General features: G+C 34.8%; 2 protein-coding genes across 3 annotated transcripts; both read right to left on the minus strand.

The window, feature by feature from the left end:
* Positions 1–3,904: 3,904 nt before the first annotated feature.
* LOC141526690 (uncharacterized) lies at positions 3,905–10,333 on the minus strand. Its single transcript, XM_074241758.1, has 4 exons — positions 9,144–10,333; positions 8,118–8,370; positions 7,960–8,034; positions 3,905–7,878 (listed from the first exon to the last, which is right to left on the minus strand). Exons 2-4 carry the CDS (start codon positions 8,368–8,370, stop codon positions 4,625–4,627), a joined length of 3,582 nt encoding a protein of 1,193 aa, XP_074097859.1. The 5' UTR covers positions 9,144–10,333; the 3' UTR covers positions 3,905–4,624.
* Positions 10,334–11,357: 1,024 nt separating this feature from the next.
* Positions 11,358–17,791, minus strand: LOC141526729 (uncharacterized). Of its 2 annotated transcripts, none has more exons than XM_074241809.1 (4): positions 16,905–17,791; positions 16,725–16,823; positions 16,549–16,647; positions 11,358–16,470 (listed from the first exon to the last, which is right to left on the minus strand). In XM_074241809.1, the coding sequence occupies exons 1-4, from the start codon at positions 17,135–17,137 to the stop codon at positions 16,437–16,439; spliced, it is 465 nt and encodes a 154-aa protein (XP_074097910.1). In that variant the 5' UTR covers positions 17,138–17,791; the 3' UTR covers positions 11,358–16,436. The 2 variants fall into 2 exon arrangements, with proteins under 2 accessions (XP_074097910.1, XP_074097909.1); XM_074241808.1 differs by having other exon boundaries at positions 11,358–16,085; positions 16,905–17,790.
* Positions 17,792–19,483: the final 1,692 nt, after the last annotated feature.

Genomic DNA, 19,483 nt, shown 5'->3' on the forward strand with positions numbered 1-19,483 from the left:
AAAATAATCCACCCAGAGTAAAAACTTCACGCTGTTTTACCATATTTACCTCTTAGATCCTGAATTTTGCTGCGTAAGGTATTAACGACACTCTGCGAGTCGAACGGACCCCAATTTTTTTCAAGAGCATGTTCTTTAACGAACGCTAATATAGTTATTCTCGCCTTCTCGTCTAGCCCAGGTCTGACATTTATGCCGCTTACATCGAAAGCGTTCGCTCTGACACCCGTTAATGAACAAACACTCAAAGCGCTCTGAGAAAAAACTTCTACTAATAACATTCGCGCTAACTCTTTACTTTCTTTTGCAGATAACTTGCAATGCGTTAGTCTCAGAGAGTTAATAAATACACTGCTTCCAGGAACAAGTTCAACCAGGTTAAGTTTCGGATCATTCTCACGATACTTCAGTGTCCATCTGGTGTCATGTGGGTCGTATTCTGGAGGTAATACAAAGGATCGAATTTGGCTACGAATCTTATTTGGAATCTTCTTATCTCTATCCTGATCTTTCACATCTTTGACGTCTCCACCACAATCATCATCATTTTCGCTACTTTTAAAGTCCATATCGATATCTTCCTTTTTGTCTTCCTCCATACTGTCATTGGGCTTTTTCTCCTCTTTCCTCTCAGCTTGATTTTCTTCAGCTATTTGTTGAACTTCCGCCGTAACTTCTTTAGACGTCACTACAGCAACTTTTCCATTCTTCATAGCTCGTAAATTCTCTGATGCATTCGCTATACGTTCGATCACTTTCTGGGATTCAACTAATGATTCGTGTAAATCATGAGCGATCTGACAAGTTTCCACAAAGTTGATTTTCATTTTTTGAAAAAGATCAAATAATCGATCCGCCCAGACATCTGTCTGGTTTAATAGAGAAATAACTGATTGGTTTGCTTGTTCATTAGAGTTCGGACTAGTAGTTAGAATTTCTTCTGAACTCAGTTCTGAAGAGTTACTTTGCTCATCAAAATCAACATCTTGCGACGACGATACTTCATTTAATGCAACTGCTTCGACCATTGGTGATTTTTTCTCCACAGAACTCTCTTCGGTCTGCCCTGAATGATTTGCGTCTTCCAGAACTTTTGGATTATCAGAGGATTCATTCTCTGCTGTAGATCCAGAGAAGACATTCTGTTCAATACAGCTTACCTCAGTCAATTCGTCAACGACCATGTCTTTTACAGTTGAATCCTGATGCTCCACTATATTTGAATAGGCAATCGATTCATCTGAAGCCCACGTCATCTTACTGCAGGTAGTAGGTTCGGAAGTAGCACACTCCACTTCTGAAGATTGGTCAGGTGTCTTCTGTTTTGGCAAAACTTGTAGATGCTCTTGAATAACCGGCGATGACTCTGGAATCTCTAGTTGACTGAACTGGTTAGCTTTGTTAGTAAAATTTTGAATGACAAACGAGCTGTTTGATCTGATATCTGGGTCCTGGATCAGAGGTTCGGGTAAATCAAGAGTAAAGGTTCGTAGATTTGGAATCCTTTTATTTTGTGTTCCTCGAGTCAATGCAAGGTGATGCAAACGTTCACGATGAATTAACAATAGTTGATTTTCCTGTGGTTTCTGAGTATAATCAGAGACTTGGTTTACAAAAGCTAGAGGTATCTTTGAAGCATAAAGAGTTTTTTCCATGGTACTTCGAGAGCCAGCTCCCAAACTGTTAACTTGGGTTTCGTTATCCTTTTCTGATATTTGTTGAAGGTAGGGATATTTAAGTGAGAGATTATCAAAACTTGGTAGAACATCGAGAGAGTCTCGATCTTGGTGTTCTCTTGCATAAGGTTTTTTCATTACCACGTTTTCAGGAAAAACAATGTCTGGCAATTCCGATGAAGTTGATGCTCTCGATTCGACGTTGAAACATTCAGAAAACTTCCTTGAATTTAAAGTCATATCTCTCAGTTTTGCTTTATTTACCCCATTCAGCTTATTTTTATTCTTTTTCAATTGACGGTCTGACATTTTGATTGTTTTCAGCGGCGGAGTATGTTGTTTTGTTGTTGTAGCTGGCAAAAGTTTATAATCTGAAAAAATAGTACAATAATCGGCGATAAGAATTATCAAAGTAAATTCACATGGCTACCAATCATACAGATACTCACCGGTTCTGTTTTCGTTCGAATATCTACTAAAAGCATTATGAATTCTCTCCATAATGAACTCACAAGCATTCTCATATGAATCTAAAAAAGATATCATTTCATTATTCATTCAGGTTATTAACAAGTTTCTGACTACGTCATAGTTTAGAATGGTAATTTATTCACGGGTCAATGTATTAACGATCGGACACATAAAATATTACTCACGTGATTCAAGTTTTATGATTGCCATGTATAGTTGCCATTTTTCCGAAGGTTTATCGCCGTTCATAATTCGCATTTTAGTTATCGACAGAGGTTCATCGGGATATGCAATTAGGCTCTTCCTATCTGTCGCTCTGCGGCCTCGTATCCAAGAGTGAGGTACACAACTGTAGTCGCCAATATCTGGATACGGTAATTGCAAGAATTGGACCACTACGTACGGATACTCAACAGCGACATCTCCCTGGAAGAATAAGTACATGCTTCTAACAATAACATATCAAGTCCCAACAAATTACACGTCAACGTTTATTTTTCTTGTATGACCTTGAATTTCATGCGGCGAAGGGCCTCTAACGGTCGGTTAGATAAGAATCCAACCTGATTATTACAAGCTATTCTTACCTTCATTCTGTCGTATCTTCCTCCTAATAGCAATATCACGCAGAATGAATCAACACATGTCGTGTAACTAGCTGAAAATATTAAAATGAAATGAATTTTATTATTTTTGGAAGGACACGTTGGTCTGCAACGTGGACGGAGTGGTGTTTACATAAAACTATTTCCACCGTTTGTTTTTATAGAAACATGAGACTGAAAATGGGGGAAACTCAATAGATACGTCCACGCTCGCTGACTGAACGATCAATACTAATGGGTTAGTCCCTAGTACTATGGAAGCAAAATTTATTGAAACAAAACACGATAATGCATGATTATTAATAGCCGAGGCCGTCGGAATGACATATATTCCCACAAGGCAGGTGGCTTAAATTGAATTAGCTGACTTTAAAGACCATTACACTTTTATTTTACAGTTCGCATGTTTTTGATGAATTAGGAACTAACACACCTACTTCAACAAAATAGCGTATTTTTTATCGTGTGAAATACAGTTTTATTGAATCATAAAATAAATCGTTAAATAACGATGATGTGAAACATTCAACTTGTGAATCCATAAAACTATTATCGAATGTTACAGTCGTATCTGTCTAAAAATTCCCGCTGTTTATAGGTTCCAGAATACATTGGTTAAAGGTTCCCGAATATTCCCCCACCCGCTTTCTCGAGCGACGATTCACAATTCGGTTTCTTCACAGCACTTTCTTTAACCAATGGTCCTGTCCCGACCTATAACCTTTAGACAAAATCGACTGTAATATAATTTCTAGGAAAATAGTGGCTTATTTGTCATTGTTTATGGTTCAACGGTTATTCTATTAATGATTTCTCTGTTTTTGAAATTAATTAACACAACAGGAACTCGTTGCATACTAATGATCATGTCTCCTAATGAAGACTACTAAATCAGGTTTTTTTATCAGCTAAAAATAAATTAATGCTCAAATAAGCTTCCACGCAAAGCAATAAACAGCCTAAACTATATAAAATATTTGTAGATCCTATTCGTGGGTGCGTATTGTTGTAGAAGTAAAGTACCTGAAATAAATATCCTGTGTCATTTATTGCTTTTTCTAGAAAAGTAATTTAGTCATTTAATTGGTGCTATCGAGTAACACTATCATCAATTGAAAGATCTTTGTCAACAGCACTTAACCTTATTGAATCAATAAGGAACTAGCCTCGAATTTTATTAGAGAGGTCAATGTTCTAGTTCGTTGAGCACATAAATTTCTTAAATTGTAATATTTTTCCACGTACATAGAGACGATATTAAGCTTAAAGCAGTGCGGCAGACTTGATAAGATTTGATTATTCACAGTCTCAAGACATTATTAAAAGTCATCATGACTTTAACGGAAAGGTTATTTTAATAAAAACATGAGTTTATCATTTAATTGTATAATTTTTTACAAGAAACATGTTTTAAAAGACGTATAAATATAAACAATAAAGCATAAACTATAATATATTATTACAGTTAGTGATCAGTCTTGACTTCATTGCGTTGTTATATTCATAGACCAATCAGATTAACTGATAACTCATCTAGTCAGCAAGAAAACATAAGTACACAACTACCCGTTTTAGTTGAACTATAATACTTATAAGACATACATGGATTGCTCGACTACTTTGGCTCCAGGGTAATACAGAATAATCAGGTACAAGAATATAGAGCTAAACTACCGAACTTTAACTAATCTAACACAGAAAAAGGCTCACTCTCACTTACACATAAAAGTTACGGCATGAGGATAAATACAATAGTTATTTACTAAAGAACTCTGCTAAAAATACTCACTAATTTAACTTATTATGTACTACTTATAATTATAATCCGTAATCAGCAACATAAAAATTACAAATTATTATTCTAATATATATTCAAGCTTTGGATGTCTGCTCATGCTTGGCTCTTATGTCATTAATCTTGGTCCGAATAGTACTCATAACAGCTGATGTGTTGACCATGCTCCAGCCACGTTTCTTCCCGAACTGTTCAACGAATGTCAGTAAGACCATTCTCGCGTTTTCATCTAGCCCTGGCCTGACGTCAATATTTACGGAATTGAAAGCCTTTGCTTTACTGCCTGTCCAGGAGCACACACTCAATGCGCTGTGGGTGAAGATTTCTGTCAATAGCAAGCGTGCCAGTGTTCTGCAGTCGTTTGATTCTCGTATACAACGTTTCAGCTCTTTCCTTTTGACGTAAACACCAGTTCGAGATATGAGCTCGACGAGTCCCGGCTTATTCTCTCGATACTTCAGAGTCCACTTGGTATCATTTGGATCATATTCTGCTGGCAGAGAAAATCTACCTCTTTGCTCACGAATCGATGTCTTTGAGTTGTCCTCACTAGTAGTGTTGTCGTTATCTTCAGCTGGTATTTCTTGAGTACCTTGCGATATTTCGTTGTTACGTGGAGCCGCAGAATTCTGAACGGGCTCTATCGAGTTCAATTTATCGACTTTTTCTAACAATGTTTCGTATGTTTGTGCACATACGAGAATGGAATTTCGTAAGCCATAGAACATGTCACGTGTGAAACACAAATTGGCTCCCATTTGAGTCAAGAGAGTACCAATTCTATCCAACATGTCCTGCTCAGCAATTGTTTTGGATTGTTCACGATGATTTTCTTGAGTGAGGTTTTTTTCAGCGGTCAGAGTCGCCTGATTGGCTTCTGGAACTACTTTGTTTTCTGATTCATTCTCGTTGTCTGATTCACATTCAGAATCTAAAAATGTATCTTGATAAAGTGAGTCTTCTTCTTTTTCTAACCATTCGTTCGTCTGACATACACTTTCCACTGCTTTTGAAGCGCTTCCACAAAGAGAGGATTCAGCGATTGTTTTTACACAGTCACTGACATCCATCATAGGATCCATTTCGGTAGATTGATCAATCATAGTTTTTTTCATACCAAGACATTGGCAGTTATGTTTATTCTGAACCAAAGTAAGTTGTGTCGCCTGTATTTGGTTAGATGATGGCAAAGTTTGAACCTCGGTGTTTTTCATAGGAGAAGGTAGTTCTACCGTCTTAGTTTCAGAAATAGTTGCTGGATTTGTATTATTAAATTTCGTAGAACTTTGATTCACTTTTTCTTGTATATTCAGTTCTTGGATTAACAAGCTTCTCTGAGCATCTAAAAGCGCCAGACTTGGAGTTTTTGAGGTAGAGAGTGATCGTGATCTCTTAGTGACTTTTTGAGGCTTAGGAATATGAAAAGGACGTGTCGAATTGAGTGAAAAGCGATTTTGTGTATTTGTTGTACGCGGATCTTGACAACTTTGTTGATCTTGTTTATTTTGTGGAAGTTCGGCATCCCGATGTGACTGGCTCGATGAATGATGTGCAAGAAATTGAACATTCACTTCCTTGGAAGCAACAGGCTTGTACGTAACGTCAGCTGCATTAGTATATCTCTTTTTCAGTTCATGGCTTTTCATTCCATGTGAGTACGCGCTGTTAATCTGTTCGTATTGATTAACATTTTGAGGGAGGAACTGAATAGGCTGGTTGACTGGGTTCGGTTGACTTTGTATAACGTATCCTCCGTTCATCATAGCATTTTGATGATAAGCCTTCTGATCAAGAGTTGGAGTCATGCTGGACATTATAAGCATTTCTTGAAGATGTGCGAATTGCTGCAGATAGTCTTCACGAGTCGGCAAATATTGTTGTTCATGTGAAGTCCCTTGAAAAGGGTGATACTGGTGAGCTAACTTTGAGAGGTTCTGTGCGGCTGATGCATTTATCATACCTTGAGCACAGGGATCTCTCTGACTAATGAAGTTCTCTCTCATTCCACGTCTATCGTCATTTGTAATTGATCCATCAATTTGTGCCTGCTGCTGTAAGTGATGTTGGGCAAATTGTGCAGATTGCGCGACAGTTGAACCACCAGGTAAGCTGACGTATCTCATTGCGTTTGTTGGATATTGTAGAGTTGCAATATTTTGTGTGATATCTTCAAGGCGAATTTTTTTATCCATGGGATTTTTCGGTTTTTTCACTGCTGAAGATTTTTGTCTAGCTTTTAGTTCTAACATTTGAGTCAGCTTATCCGAAATGTGCTCATGGTTAGAAGTAGTTGGCATGCTATCAATAATGTTTTGAGAGCGCAGAAATGAGTGGTTATCAGCCACTTCAACATAATTTTTCCCACCGAATCTTTGGGGTTGGGATTTCGTATTCAAAGTGTTACTGACTGAATAAATTGGTAATTGAGGATATCCATATTGCTGAAAATACTGGTTAGTTGTACTGGAGGACTTCGGTACTGTCTTTGGTGCAGTCAAAATCCAGTGAAGAGTTTTTTGGCAGTGATTGGGTTCCTTCGATTGTCCAGCAGTTGCATCTCGTGAGTGCACCTCGGGAAATGAATTTTCATGACAAACCAGTGGAGTTGGTCTCTCTTTCATCGGGTTAGGTTGCGGAGCCGGTTCAAAACTGCTCGGAGAAGTTATAATTAATAGGCTTTCATCCTCGCCAGGCTTAAACAAAACGTTTTGACAGTTATCGAGATCTCCTTTAGATTTATCCAGGTCTACAGCTGACATGCTAATAGGCTGTTGATCGTCTTGGCCAACAGGTTGAGGTGGTTGTTCATCTGAAAACTTCGATGAAGAATATTGCTCAGCTGTAAGTTTCGGTGAAGGTTGTCGATCGATTGAAGGCTGCAGTGACGGTTGATGCTCAACCGAAAGGTTTGCTGAAGAAGACTGGACTGAAAGGTCAACCGACGGATTTTCCTTGATAACTTCAGGTTGAGCACTCTTCTCGGTGTTCATTTCACCATGAGAAGCGTCGTTCGTCTTTACAGGAACTTTCTGAATCACCGTATTGCCAGTGATGATTATTGATTGTTCTTTTTTTGAGCTGCCAAACGCTGCGGTTGTGTGATCAGTAATGGCGACAGGCTCAGGATTTTCATTTAACTTCAAGCACTTGTTATTCGGGTTTTGATCGCGTTCCTGAGATAACGGTCGTCGAATCGCAATTCTCGGTAGTGGTTTTCGAGAATTGTTATAGGATTTCACTGTTACCTGAGACTTGTCCGAGTTTTTATCTGACCAACAAGATCGATTGGCACTTCGTAGCTTTCTATCCAACTGAAATTTAGCTCGAGTATCTGGAACGCAAAACATTAAAAAATCCTTAATAAATTAGCCCTGTAGCAAACATAGCAGTTGACATTTTATATATTATTTACTTTTTTTTTTCGATTCTTGTTTATCAGTTCCCAATTCATTCCTCGCTATCCACGAATCAGCATCTTCAAAATCGTCTGAAAAAAAAATAAATTTCAATCGTTACTATAGGATTATCAATTAACAATTAAACACAAAGAAAATCGATCAATTTATTTACCTGACTCATACTTAAGGTAGGCCATGTAGAACCTCCATGAATCATTTGGTCGCTCTTTCCTTCTAACACGTTCTTTCGTTTTCAAGGGATCTTCGTTGTTGGGGTAAGTCACAACTACTTTCCGACTTGAGGATTTTCCAAATATTATCCAGGAATAGTACACACACACGTTGTCATCAATGCTCTCGAAAGGAAACTCTATGAACTGAACTACATAAAATAATCTTCTTTGATCCCTATTCGTCATTCTCATCTAAAAAAAAAAACATGAATGAGCTATTCATAACAAAGCAATTGAGTCTGAGAATCCACAGATTTGGAAAAGTCTGACACCAAGTGTCATATAAATGTGTTGATAACATAGCATTAGATTACTGAGTCTGTTTACCGTGAACAGAATGATAGTCTGGCGTCGAAAAGTGTTATTAATTTACCAGAACTAATTGTAAATTACATTGCATACCTCATATCAATTACAGTAATCAATTGTAACAATAAATTTTATTTCTGTTAAATAAAAAAAAATTGTTTTTGCTAGTCATGCTAATTCAAATTTGACGTGACTCTAGTCATACTGCTTCGGTCTGAAAATATTAATGGAACGACGGTTCAATGACTTTCGGCGTCAACATGCTACACGCGCAGAATTTGGCCTTGATAAGAAGTACTGACAATGGAGCGTGACGTAATCAATTTCGGAACTGCCTACGTGAAACAATGTTACATCACGTTAGCAATAACAATACATCTGAACGTCTAAGCATTTTCTAATATATTAAGTACGGTAAAAATAAATCCAAATAATTCACGTGAATCGATTCAGAGATAAAACATCTATAAAGATTTACGAACATTCGATAGATTTTGCAGAGTTGTTGTTTTCGTCTGCACAAAGCTAAATAGTTTCAAGGTAAGAATAATTTGTGCGCATTTACTTATAAATAAACAAAGGAGTGCATGACATCTAGTACGAAAACAAAATAATTATTACGGAATTAATACTTCTAAAATAAATGTAAAACTTACTCAGTGAATGTATTTCAGAATCAAAAATGCAAAATCTTTTGACGAGTCTATTTGTCTGCGAGAACTTTCCATCGACGCAAATTCCATCCGACGAAACTGCTGTTGATCTCCTTTCCGTAGAATCAATTGGAAACTTTATCCGCTCGTTACATTTCTGTATTTTTTAATAAAACCGCAGTATATTATTATTGCACTTGTTGTCCATATCAGTCAAGACTAAAATAATTCCCAGAGTTTCACGAAAATAACATGCCGCGTCGCTAACGGCTTTTCTTTGAATGACGGCCTCGATAACAAGCCGAGTTGTATATATAGAGTCGAGCGATTTGAGGTGTGAAGGGCATTTACTATCGCCGTAATAAGTACATCCCGTCATCGAGCCGTCCTATAATCATTAAAGTGTGAACAGATGTAGGTATTACAGTTTGGTTGCTGAGTGATATTTTTGGGAATAAAAAAATCTGATGGGTACTGCAGTTTTATCTGTTTGGACATGCTCCAAGTCGATTAAATTTAGTGGCCGTATTAATGGTGGAATTAAACTGTCGTTTTATAGCATAAAATAAAAATGAAAATCAGTGTTCCCACATGGAATAAAGACATATAACGACATACATGTAAACGCCTGTGGAAACATGAAAACTTTGTATAAAATTTCACCTAAAACGTATTTCAAAAATTTTTTATACATTTGCTTACATATTCGCCGATATGTTTTTACATATATTTTCCTGTATTCAGTCATATATGAATCATATAAGCCAGTATCATGGCTAAGTAGTACATCGCTTGCTTAGGACTGGTAAGGCGTGCACATGTAATCTGAGATCACACGTAAACAAACATGTGATCTGAGGCTTTGTTATTTACTTTCCGTGGAGTGTTTACTATTTTTTTACTCGACGAAGGCAGGAAGAGGCGACTTCGTTTAGCGCAGTGAGCCGAAAGTTGACGCTTTCTGCCCGCCGAGCAAAAATATTATTTTTCTTGGTTCAAGAATTTTTCTCTCGAATCAAGTTAATCTTTTCAGTGTGAGACTGTACAAGCGTAGGTTTTTCGATGGTTTCCCCAAGCCTTGTGCTACCGATGGAGCACAGGCAATGTGTGCAGTTTTCCCAAAGTCTTAGATTAGCCAATTTCCTCTTAACGATTTTTAAAAGATTTTGAAGTTTTTTTTTCATATATGAACGGATACCCACGTACATGAAAACATATTACATAATTTCTAGTTCCCTAATTCAGAGCAAACCTACGATAAGAATAAAAATAGTTTTATCTATACTGTACTGTTATCGCGAAGCTGACCTCTATTTTGAGATAAACTTCGCCAATTGAATACCTAACTAAATTCTGCTATCAAACAGCTCACTGGAACAAATTTTTGACTGTCGATAGTATTTCGTTCCGGCACAATTGAACGCAAACTTCTTTATTGAATCGATAAATAAACCTGTCACAACTGAACAAACACCCTTAGCAATAGTATCAAGCGAATAACAATTTAATAATCTCACCTGCTTTGAACCGGTTAGGAATATTTTAGGTTTAACGATAAAATTACAACTCTTCTGACCTTGGCTTCTCGTCTGGCTTCGAAAACAAGTGGCAGAATACTGAGAACTGATGTGATCACGATGCCATTAATATACTATTTTTTTTTTCTTTCTAATCTGAAATAGCGTGGTAGATCCTGTTACACCACTTAAACTCTGATGTAGAATTATTAAACGTCCGTATAAGATATGTAAAGCACGCATTCTCTTCCAGCGTTGAACGCAAGTATATCAGTTATTATTCAAATAAACTTTTTTTGGTGATGATAAATTTGTTGTTAATTAGGAGCTTGTTATTCAAGTAGATTCCGAGCAATTATGAGTAAAGTCTATAGTTAATTAAGTCAATGCTAACTTTATACGTTTCTCAATTAATTACCAATTCTGTGGGTACAATAGCGGTCGGATTAGGTGCAAAGACAATTAGAATTTACAAGCTTATCAATTACATACACTGTAAAAAATCCAGAGTGAATCGGGAGTGAATTTCACTCCCATTTCACTCTCATCACTCGGAGTTCCGGAGTGAAGTAATTAATCACTCCGCGTAGGTAGTGAATCCGAAGTTTTTGTTTGCGGAGTGATTCCGGATTTCACTCCGAAAAACATCCGCGTTCGGAGTTTTTAAAAAAAATAAAATAAGGATGAATTTTCGTTCTACAAAAAAATCTCAAAATTAATTTACTATAAATGATTTATTATAAATCAACAAATAATAATAATAATAATAATAATAATAATAATAATAATAATAATAATAATAATAATAATCAATTTTTAATATATTTATATATATCATATATATGTATATATGAAAAATATATCAAAATGCATGTGGGTACTGAAATGAAAGCTCTTAATGAGTGTAACAGCGGGATGAGCGTATATCTTTAACAACGTCAATAGTTAAAAAAGTACAGTGCAATTCTAACAAAAATTATTATTTAATAAAGCAAAATTTTATCTAATTATAATTAATTTATGAAAAAAAAAATATAAAAACATTATAATAATAATTAAAATTAAATATTATTAAAAATAATAAATTAAATTTTTAATAATTAAATATAAAAAGGGTTTATAAAAATATTTTCTTTACAAAAATTTATTTATTTCTAAATTCATTTATTTTGGGAATGAATGCGGAGTGAATTTTATTATTAATAAAAATTAATTCCTTCTCGGAGTAAAGATCACTCCCGCTGGGAGTGAATCAATTAAAAATCTTTCACTCCGCGTTCACTCCGCGTTTACTCCGCGTTCACTCCGCAAATTTTTTACAGTATAATAAACAATTTTCTGATACTATAAAAGAGGTTTTACATAATGTAAAACGCAATAAGGATCAATGAAATTTTATGGTTTTCCTGCTGTATCCCTACCAATTAGGTTCTTTTAAGGACAATTCTAGGAACGCTCATTTAAATTTGAATATTTACCTATCCTGTTTACAGGAACATTTACGTATCCTGTTTACATGAACAATTACATATTCTGTTTACAGAGAAGTTTACGTATCCTGTTTTTAAAATTTATCCTCATTTGAATTTAATAGCACGTAGCGGGGCACTACTAGTTTTATCTAATTAAGTTTTCAAAGCAGGAAGCAATGTCTGATTCATAAATATTATTTGTTTTCCTACGAATGAAATCGTATGAGTATTTAATAAAATTCTATTAGATACTAATGTGCTTAACGGAAGTCATCTTTAATGCTAAAGTCAAAGCTTAAAGTTCGGAGTTATTATTTATTAATAGTGAATGGAAATTATTATAATTATTAAACAGTGAAAAGAGTCCATCAAAAATTTAATGTTCTATTGAAAAATGGGATTCCGTTGAAAAACTATTCTAATCTAGATTGATATGAGCTGATACGGCTAGATAAAAATTTTTGATATATTTATGTTTGGCTTGATATGATCTCATGTGTCCATATTCAATTTTTGGTATGCCCTGTTGTAGCCTGATATGAAAATTGGCCATATCAAGCCTTATCTATTTAATATATCTATTACCAGACTTGATATAGCTGGATAAGCTCATTGTAATTTTATATAATTTCTTGATAGGCCTTGACATGGCCTGATATAACCTTACACTTTAATAAACTTTGAAAAAAAAAATCCCTGATCATGGTTGACGTAACTTTATATAACTTCATATAGTCTGATATACCCTTATCAGTATATAATTAATCTCTTCGAGCTCAAAATTATTATTATTGGTTTGTTTTACGTTCTCTGACCTCTCGGCTTCGCCTCGGCGAACAATTGCATGTGCTCTGAGACATTTCTTACTTTTCTTCCCTAGGGGTGTAATATACTATTGATAATATGATAATTAATAAATTAGATTAAAATTAAAAATAGTATGTAGCCCTTGAAAAGTAAAAGAGAAAACCTCAGATCACATGTTTGTCGACTTGAGCTTCGCCTCGGCCAACAATTACGTGTTATTTTCCTTCCCAAGGGGTGTAATATACTATTTACCTGGCCGGGTATATCGTCTGATAAATTTATATCAAAGCATACAAGTACTAATAAACTTTTATTAGTGCTTAATAAAACTGTTTCGCAGTGACTTAAGTAACTTATCATTAATATGATTCTTAGTATTTACCCGAGCCTGTTTATATCACGTAACAAACTCGAGTGGCAAAAGGTTCTTCCCTTAGCGGGAAAAAACCACAATTTAGTTCCGAGTCATGTTGCAATTAAATAACTACAATTTGAATAATAATGTCCTGTTGTTTCAATAATGATATTAAGCGTGGTATGTACGTCTGAATTTTTCTCAAAAATCTCAGATTTAACGTAGATTCTAATCCTAGACTAGACAATAAGAATTAATGTAAGTAATGATATCTTTTAAGGGCACGCTCTTCCGCCGGAATATTGCAAGTTAAGACAAAAATTATGGTGGTACGATGCCTCATCTATAAGTAATTAGGCAATTAAGACTTTCTAGTTCAAAAATTTAGGTAATCTTAAAAGCGCAGGACATCTTATAAAAGTGTATGATTTCGATACTCCATTTACTAGCCGTTGAAATACTTCAGTTTCTTGAATTAAGTGATGTCACAGGACGCTTTGTTATGCTCAATTCGATCAAGCATCACCCCTTTTTGTGAGGTTCTTCAGTTTATTTATAATCCACGAAAAACTAGGAGAGTAACCACGTGCAGTTGTTAAACTCTCCAGATCTATTCTTATACCGACCTGTTTTTCGCAACTGACTTCATCATAAAAATTCCAAATCACTAAAGAATATTTTTAAATGTGTCAAGCGGTCCAGTGATGTCATCAAAGTTTCATTAAAAAAACAACAGCGGTTTTCTCACTAACTCATCAGTCTGTCACGAGTTATGAGTCACATTTAACTCAAGAACATTTGTGATGGACCATATCTATTTTACTTCATGCGCTCTACATATTAACGAGCAAAGTATCACTCGACATTATGATGTCTATGAGATCTATCTTGCAAAATGGAGGTGAACTAATAAGAAGGCGCCATCTTGCGGACTCAACCGAAACCTCTTATGTTATAGCGCACAAAATAGTTCCGAACCCTGATAGCCACCTTACCTATAACTTACTGTCAATCTACGTCCGCAATTTGAAGCAAACTTGACGGAAAGAGTTGGCAAAGCGAGCGATTACCTATTAGTTACCTATAACTTACTCTGCAAATAGACGTCAAAACTTGCTGTACAAGTATTTCCTTCAAATTGTAGTAAAGTTGAAAGGAAATTTAACTACAAGTTTGATTGTTAACTTGTATTCAAGTTGCGGCCGTAGATTTCTGTCAATTTGCTTACAACTGTTGTTGAGTGAAGAATTACCGCCAACTTGATGTATAACTTAACCGTAACTGCTGGAAGTCAACACTTACTGAGAAAGCGCTGGCTATCAGGGAATGCTTCTGCGTTTCTTCTAAATCCACTGATGACATCTAGCGAATGGTGGTCGAACTATTGTCATTGATGGCACTTGAGGTGCGTTCCACTAAACGCTTAAAACGATCGCGCTATTACCCTTGGTAAACTAAGTTAGTTCCAAGAACTTCCGCGGAGTGCGCTAGCTATCGCTATTTAACGATAGTAGAATTACAATCTTCATGCTTATGATATATTTAGCCAATCACATTACGGCTTTACATAAAATACAATAAATCGGCTTTACATATATTTCATCTCAATTTTAATATTAAGAATTTCTTTGAACTGTTATAACCTACTTTTTCTATAAATAGATTGATTAAATAATTCATAAATTTTTAATTATAATTAATATATAAAACGAACCACGTAGTAAAGCGAACTACATCGCTTTTCGAAGGCAACCGAGACGTTTAACGATAAAAGTTGTAGATGACAATGCATGTGAGCTCAATTATTTATTTTAACGAACACATTGGAATATATACTTGTTGCATTTACAATGACGTCAAATTTTTATAAAGATGCTATATAAATTTTATTCGAAACATGTTATTACAACGTGTTAAGTCATACACTTAAACCGAGTTTGAGCGCCACCGCACAACAATATATATATAATATATATATATATATATATATATATATATATATATATATATATATATATATATATATATATATATATATATATATATTATAAGGCTTGAGACTGTCAAACTTTTGTTTATTCAGCCATATGTTAGAAGCCGTATGTTTTTAAGGGAGAGAAGTCCATGGAAAAGCCTCAAAATTAGTTTTTTTTTAGATGCATAGTTGTGATTGTCAAACAAGGATAGTTTGGATTGGAAATAATTCAGACACTTTAAGTTGTTTTCGATCCCGCGCAGATGAATTATTAATGCATGCATTTGACTTCTTTCCCTTCTAAAGAAAAAACAAAAACAAGGACAACTTGAAGAACATCTGTCCAATGCCAGATATTACTTTGACTATAAAATGAAGTTAGTTTATTCTTGAGTCAATTTACAAAAATATTCTTATGATATTTTATGTAAAGCTAAAAAAGGGCAGTCGATATAAAAATTCTTAACAATTCAACAAACTTCGTTACATGTTAATACACTATATACAATCGACTGTAAATAACATTTGCTACGTACATAAAAGCTTCTTAATATTCACAGAACCATTACTCTAGATTTATGATGATTTTTTCTACGAAAAAGAAATGAAAGTCTGTTTTAGAAAGCAGTTCATTTTATTTGATTTATATTAACATGAGTTGTCAATCCGAAATTCAATTTTAAACCTAGATTTATGACCATACAGCATTCGGGTTGTCTGTACGTCTAATTGGCAAAAGTTAACATTAAAAGGATTAGAAACAGCATAGGAGTAATTCCCACTACGGCCAGAATAAGGGTAACGTCACTAGTCGTCTCCCTGAAATCGGAGCAAAGCATCATTTTGAGCGGAAGATATTTAATAATGAACAGTTCGGTGACGGACGGAAACGGTTATGTCAAGGTTGCAGTCGTAAGCATTTGACCATACTGACGCGATTTCGTCGAAAAAAATCAAACATAAACTCTGTGTTGGAGAATGTCAATCTAAGACTTATGGCTTGAGAAAAGAAACTCGTTTAAAGAAATGATAATTGTCCGATAAAGATGGCATATTGTGTTCTTACTAATTTTTACTAATTTAGAAGATCATATAGTTGCTTTATCACTTTGCAGATGATTTTCATACTCATGACCTTTTACTTAATATCTTCCACTGACATAAACCGTACTATTGGGTTTGAGCAAGTCTTGGCGTCGGTATACTAAGAAGATAACGCAAAGTACAGTTTTCTCTTGAAGAACAACTAATTTCTTTGGTTGATCCATTCTCTACTGCTTACCTTTTTGGAATTGGTATCAGGCAGTAGGTTGTTATAAATTCGCTTCGGTAAACTTGAATCTTGTAACCGTCTAATGAAATTCGGTGTTCAAGTGCGTTCCTGAAAACGAGTAAAATTCAATCAATCTGTGAAAGCCATTATCATCATCAAATGTGTGCTACGTCATAGTATCGTACGGATTATGAGGTTCTGGCCGGGGAACGTCGTTCATCACTTGCATATTTTTGTCGTTCATATAAAAAATGACATCAACAACGTATGAGCCCACCAGATCTCTGAAACACGTTAAAGCACCTTTAGTTTTTCAATATATCTGTCACATCCTATAATTAATCGTTTAAAAAAAAATTACGCACTCTGTGAATACTTTCTCGAAAAAATATTGGATTCTATTCCCATCTTGGCGTTGAACCAATTTCGCAGGCGTGTTGAATACCTGCAAGAAGACTGGTTTCCCCGCATTGACAGCATCAATCACTTGTTCAGCCAGTGGCACCAGGAATTTTTGAATCACGTGAGCAGGCCATTCTACTGGTACTGCGATTGTATCGGTGAGATTAACGTACCGAGTCACTAAACGAGCACACATTTTCAAAAATAACCAACTATCGACTAATCTTAATCAATGCACAATCTCGCATTTATAGTAAGCACTTACCAAGGATGAAAAAATTACGATGTTAATGAAACCACGTAGACTTACGTAATTCGATACGCAGTACTGTTTTATAGCCTTGATTTATTACTACTAGGATATATTGTATTGAAGCAGAGACGTCAGTAAAACGATTACGAGGCAATAAGCATAGGCTGTACATCTAACTCCACTTCCATTCCATCATCACCGACATTTATTTATGTTACCGAAATCAGTAGACTGACTGACGTCTGTGACTCGGTGATGAGTTAACCGTCACGATCAAGAGCAAGGTAACGCGTAACAAACGGCTGTTCCCATTTTCATTGCAGATAGGCAACGCTGTCTAATAACATTAATGAATGTTTAAAGAATGACGTTTAAAGAATGGAATTACTGAACTTGAAGACAAATTGGGTTAGATCATATTTTTTGTTCAAAAACTGGTTACTGCGCCGAGCAGCGACTAACTTAATATCCTTGACATGTCATTGGGCTTAGAGTTCACTCACCAAATGCCATTGGAGGGAGGCGCTGCAGTTGGAACATAAAAATTTTGTTTTTATTTTTTGCTTCGCCTCGGGCTTCAAATTATTCGTTTTAATAAGTACTGTTAGACTAAAAAAAACTTATGTTACATTTTTAAAATATATTTTAATTAAGTACTTAACAAATAATTAAATAATTAATTAATTAACTAATTAACTAGTTATTTAATTAACTAAATAATTAATTATTTACTCGGAAAACTTAAAGTAAATCATATTGTTACAATTGTAGCATTTTTAAAAATCACAATTCATGCCTTTTGCTTGCTTAGAAATAAAAATTCAATTATTCTCAATGTATCTATCAAAGTATTGATTTAATCCAATTGTCAGATATGGATAAAAAATTTTTTTCGCGTATTTCAAAGAATTCTAAATATTTGAATATTAAAATAATCTAAAATAATGAAACTTACCTACTTACCTAATTTGAGTTAAATAAATTACAAAAAAAAATAATAATTTCAATCGTATTTTATTAGCAATTTTTTCTGTTGACTATTACATTTATTATACCTCTACCTTACTGCGCAGTGACATTGAATACAAATTAAGGATACGCAATCATTCACCTGGTATATCGATCGAAATGTAAAACTAACCTACTACAACTTGTTATTATTAACATAGACCAATAACTCAGCTATCAACAGAAGTGTTAGCATGGGCTGAACCATGCGATAAGACACATTTGACGGTCTAATTGTCGTTTATGAAATAACAAGATTTGATAAGTATGCAAATTTTATAGAGCTCGAGGAATTTTTTAAGCGGCGTGAATTTCTGACCAATGACAAATAACGAAACAGTAAGCCCTTAGTTTTATGAAAAAAAAATGTATGTTGACCCGTTATCAGTTGAGTTTGACCCTAACACGTGATGTTCATCTGTGAGTGGAATTATTCATCTATATGTTTACTTCGCAAGTATAGACATAATCTTATTGAATTTATTTTTTACGAAATTGATTCGTTGACGACAAATTACATTGAAGCGATAACCTTAATTGAAATTAATTGAAGCGATAACCTTAATTTAAATTACTGAGATTATAACTGTATGAAAAAAGTTATAATTATGTTTATCCAATTTAACTGATATAAATACGTTAATAAAAACTCGAAACGTCGCGAGAATAAGATGACAAACAATCTTCAGTTTCTTATTTTTTTCTTACAATATCTCCAATATCAATGTAATACAAAGAAGTTCTTCCATCACGACTTCATTAAAATTAATCAGCATCAATTAAAATTTCCGATTAACGTTTTAATCTTTATTACAAGAGTCAGTCTATTCATAAAAAGACTCCTCTAGTTAAATGTAAATACGAAACGTTTAAAGTATATCACTTTTGTACCGTGTAGCTTAAATAGTAAAACAGCCGACATGTCTTCGGAAGATTCTGGGTTCGAATCCCCGTCAAATGTTTTTCTCATATATTCTATAAGCTCTTATTGAACGTGAAACGCTGCATACTAACGAGACCATAAAAATAACAATACACACTTAATTAAATTCCGTAATAATATCGGTCCAAAAATAAACGCAAAGATTTTTCCCACACCAAAACGGATTGAGTTTCTATTCGGAATAGCAAAGGAAGCAACAAGCAAATATGAACTCTCTCCGCGTCACTATAAGGTGGACTAACGCTTGGCGATCGCATATGGCCGAGTGGTTTGGCTGGTAACTATCATACTACCGAAGAAACACGATCGCCATATAATATTAATTTCACGCTTCTGAA

This window comes from Cotesia typhae, unplaced genomic scaffold (assembly GCF_013202065.1).
Source record: "Cotesia typhae breed Kobodo isofemale line unplaced genomic scaffold, CoteBio_Ctyphae contig_36, whole genome shotgun sequence".
Taxonomy (NCBI): domain Eukaryota; kingdom Metazoa; phylum Arthropoda; class Insecta; order Hymenoptera; family Braconidae; genus Cotesia; species Cotesia typhae.